At 55.6% G+C, this 3929-nt stretch overlaps 1 protein-coding gene across 1 annotated transcript; it reads right to left on the reverse strand.

The window, feature by feature from the left end:
* Positions 1–649: 649 nt before the first annotated feature.
* On the reverse strand, positions 650–2967 carry LOC117859319 (protein NUCLEAR FUSION DEFECTIVE 4). The gene is made up of 2 exons (XM_034742550.2): positions 1721–2967; positions 650–1433 (listed from the first exon to the last, which is right to left on the reverse strand). Exons 1-2 carry the CDS (start codon positions 2857–2859, stop codon positions 941–943), a joined length of 1632 nt encoding a protein of 543 aa, XP_034598441.1. The 5' UTR covers positions 2860–2967; the 3' UTR covers positions 650–940.
* Positions 2968–3929: the final 962 nt, after the last annotated feature.

Consider the following 3929-nt stretch of genomic DNA (forward strand, 5'->3'; position numbering starts at 1 on the left):
TTGACCCACGTCCTCCCGCTGCTCCTTGCCCCCGGTCGCCACCCTTGCCTCCTGCCGCCGCCCTTACCCCCTTCGTCGCCGCATCCTCCACCTGCGGTGGTGCAGAGAGAGATGGAAAGATAGGGGGCGGAGCGAGAGATGGATAAGGCGGACGAGAACGGGTAGGGGGGAAATGGATAAGGTTGGGAGCTCCTTTAGTACCGGGTAGAGGCTCCACTCGGTACTAATGTGCCTAAGAGCCTTTAATACCGGGTGGATCTCCCAACCGGTACTAAAGGGGGTCACGGGGGGCTCCTGGAGAACTAGCCGTTAGACTCGGTACTAATGTGAGCATTAGTACCGAATCAAAAAATCAATCGAGACTAAAGGATAGGACCAATGCTCAGTTTTATAGCCGTGAGCAGCGCAGCATTTGCCTACACTACTGGACCACTCAAATCACTCATCGTACTATACAAGTGGTTGCGTTCTCATAAATTCCAAGCAGACCATTCATGGTTACTTTCACGCACTCAATGTCAATTCCAGATCCGCGTACGTTCGTGCGATACATCAACCTCGCAGCGGCACTAACGAGTGCGGTAGTACTCCATTACTTTCCTACTTAAGTTCTAAACACCAACGAAAAAGACAAGGGAAACAAACAACATGCACGAAAATTAAATAAACCTGAATTCCTTTCAAGTTTGATTAAGTTTACCACTCATATACATGCATATATACTAGTATATGCACCAAGTAAAAAGGTGGCCAACCTGCTGCACAATATCTACTCAGCCTCCCCCAGGCTTTTCTGCATCCCCTTCGTCCGGGATCTGTCAAGAAACAAAAAAAGAGGATCAAAAGCTACATCGCCTACAGGCAGATGATGCTTTTTGATCGATGGTTGTATGATTAATCAGGCCCTCAGATCAGAAACTTCTGGAGCCCCTGCTACCACCTACGAGAAGAGGTTAGCTAAGCGGGCAAGGCACGATGTCCTTACTGCTCCTCCGGCCGCCGCGACCGCCGATAGCCTCCCGGCGAAGCCGCGCGACCGCGCGTAGAGCACGGAGCAGAGTAGCGTGCCCACGGCGCACATGGCGCCCCACACCACGAACGTCTCCTGGTAGCACCCGGCGCCGATGCAGCTTTGGTGGCCGCCCTGCGCCGCGCCGCGCTGGTAGAGGTAGGCGGCGAAGTAGCCGAAGCACAGGGAGCCCACGGGGATGTTGCTCACCACCACGTTGTGGTTCACGCCGAAGTTCTTGGTGCCGAACAGCTCGCTGGTGGCGGAGACGGCCACCGACGTGATGGCGCCCGTGCACGTACCGATCACCGCCGTGCTCAGGTACAGGAAGAAGTTGCCCGGGTTGAGGAGCAGGAAGAAGGCGCCCGCCATGGGCGCCATCAGCGACGCCATGGATCCCGTCCTCGAGATGGAGTAGCCGCTTCTGCACAAGCAAATGAACGAAACAAATTAGTTAGAACCAAAAAAGAACAGGGAATGATGAAACATGCATGAACTCTATATGTAGCAACAAGTTCGTTAGCACGTCAATTTTGAAAGATCGCATCGGCATCGATCGATCTAGAAGGTTGAAACTGATGAGACTACCCAGTCTTTTTGGACTGAATGACTGACTCCAAGAACTCAGGATGCAGATTCAAACAAAAATAGAGATACGCAAAATTCCATATTAAATTGGGAAGTGGTGTGAACAGAATGCTTGTTGCTTACTTCGCGGAGTAGTAGTCCAAGAAGGATGGCAGCAGGCGGCCGAAGAATCCAAACGACGACGACAGCGAGACCAGCGTAGAAGTCTGCGCGAGCTGTCGCGACTCGGCGATCTGTCCCAGATTGTTCAGGAACACCAGACCCAGGGTGCCGCTGAACATGTAGCTGAAGAAGTAGAGCCAGAAGTCCAGCTTTCTCAGCAGCCGGAGGCCGCCGACCTCCTCCTTTGGTTTCTCCGTGGCGGAGTCCCCCTCCTTGCTCTCAACGTCAGCGATGTCGATGGCGACGACCCTCTCGATGGCGTCGGCGTCGTCGGTGCCGAGGTCGTGGATCCTGTTCTCCCGTTTGGTCTCCCAAATCTTGTTGAGGCTCTCGCGGATCCTGAGCGCCAGCGGGATGAGTATGGGGGTTGCCAGGAGCACGCCGAGGCTGACCATGTGCTCCCTCGACGAGAGCCCGTTGGACGTGGAGCCGATGCTGCCGACGACGGCGCAGGCGCCCGTGGCGAGCGTGATGGCGAACATGACGAGGAATGCCGCGTCCGTGCTCGCGTTGCTCGTGAGGTCGACCGCCCTGAGCGACGGCGCCACCACGACGGTGACGAGCATGGGCACGACGGCATTGAGCAGGAGGTAGGCCTTGGCCTTGGAGTTGGCCAGGCCCGGTATGGAGTCTGCCAGGCTGGTGTAGACCTTGGCGCTGAGGCCGAGGTAGCTGGTGGCGAGGCCCACGGCGACGCGGCTGCTGGAGCCGAAGTTGCGGATGCAGAGGAGGTAGCAGACGGTGTTGATCCAGCAGATGCCATTCCCGGCCAGGGAGGTGAGCAGGAACAGGTGCCAGTACCGGAGGCCGGCGCTGTCGAGGAAGAGGTACTGGACGCCGTAGCCGACGAGGCCGAACGCGGCGCCGACGAAGGCGACGAGCCAGAGCGGGAGGTACAGCGCGGCCACCCCGGAGAACCAGCCGAAGAGCTTGCCGGCGTCGGAGGCGAAGGCCAGGAAGTTGAGCTGCACCTGGGAGATGTGCTTGAGGTCCTTGAGCTGCGACGAGTAGACGGGGAAGTCGGCGTTGGGCCCGTTGATGGTCTGCAGCCAGATGCTCCCGACGAGGCTCAGCCAGTGGGCCGAGGAAGGGGAAGGCATGGTGAGGAGGCGTGTCCCGGATGGTGCTGCCCACTTGAGAGCTGTAATGCCTGTGCGTGCCAGGTATTTATGCAGCGCCGGCGGTTAAGCCAAACCGGTGCCCCCGACTACGATGGCCCTGGCTGCAAGCCAGATATGTTTGTGGCTTGCTCGGATTTTTCACAGGTTAAACAAGACCCATGACACTTCCTCCAGCAGCCTAGCAAGTGCTATCGGTGCAGCAGAGCCTACCCAGAGGCAGGCGCCCAGGCCAAGGCCGGCCAAGACGTAACTTTCGGCCGGTGTGAGCAGAACGGAGTGCTTCGGTTCGGACTTCTTGAGACTGTTGGTTGCTCGGGAGCCTTTCAGCGCGACATCTGTTGCCGCTTGAACACTCAGGGGGTGTTTGGATACAAGGTGCTAAACTTTAACAGTATCACATCGGATGTTCGGATGCTAATTAGGAAAACTAAATATGAGCTAATTATAAAACTAATTGCAGAACCCTGTGTTAATTTGCGAGATGAATCTATTAAGCCTAATTAATCCATCATTAGCAAATGGTTACTGTAGCACCACATTGTCAAATCATGAACTAATTAGGCTTAATAGATTCGTCTCGCGAATTACACTTCATCTGTGTAATTAGTTTTGTAATTAGCCTATGTTTAATACTCCTAATTAGCATCTAAACATCCGATGTGACGGGTGTTAAATTTTAACACCCCAGAGCCAAACAGGCCCTCAGCCTCAGGCCGGTTACGGTTGCGCTGCAGCCACGACGGGCCGGATCGCGAGCAGAGTTAATGGCTTGGCACGGCCGCGCACGTCACTGGGATTTGCTCGTCGTCAGAGGCTGCAGCGAAATCAAACACTTCGCCGGCCTAGATCGCAGGTACAACGTCGTGCACTTTGTGTGACGAGATGGACGACGACCAGATCGTCAAGCGAGAGGTGCGGCCGAATGTTTAGGCGTCCTGCGCCGGAACTAGCTACAAGTCTCCCAAGCGGTGACGCCAAGTAGTGCAAGGCTCTTGGCCTAACTCAGGTGCTCTGATCCGATTAGGGATCGAAACGGAATCTGAAATGAA

The sequence above is a fragment of the Setaria viridis genome, chromosome 5, assembly GCF_005286985.2.
Source record: "Setaria viridis chromosome 5, Setaria_viridis_v4.0, whole genome shotgun sequence".
NCBI classification, from domain to species: Eukaryota; Viridiplantae; Streptophyta; class Magnoliopsida; order Poales; family Poaceae; genus Setaria; species Setaria viridis.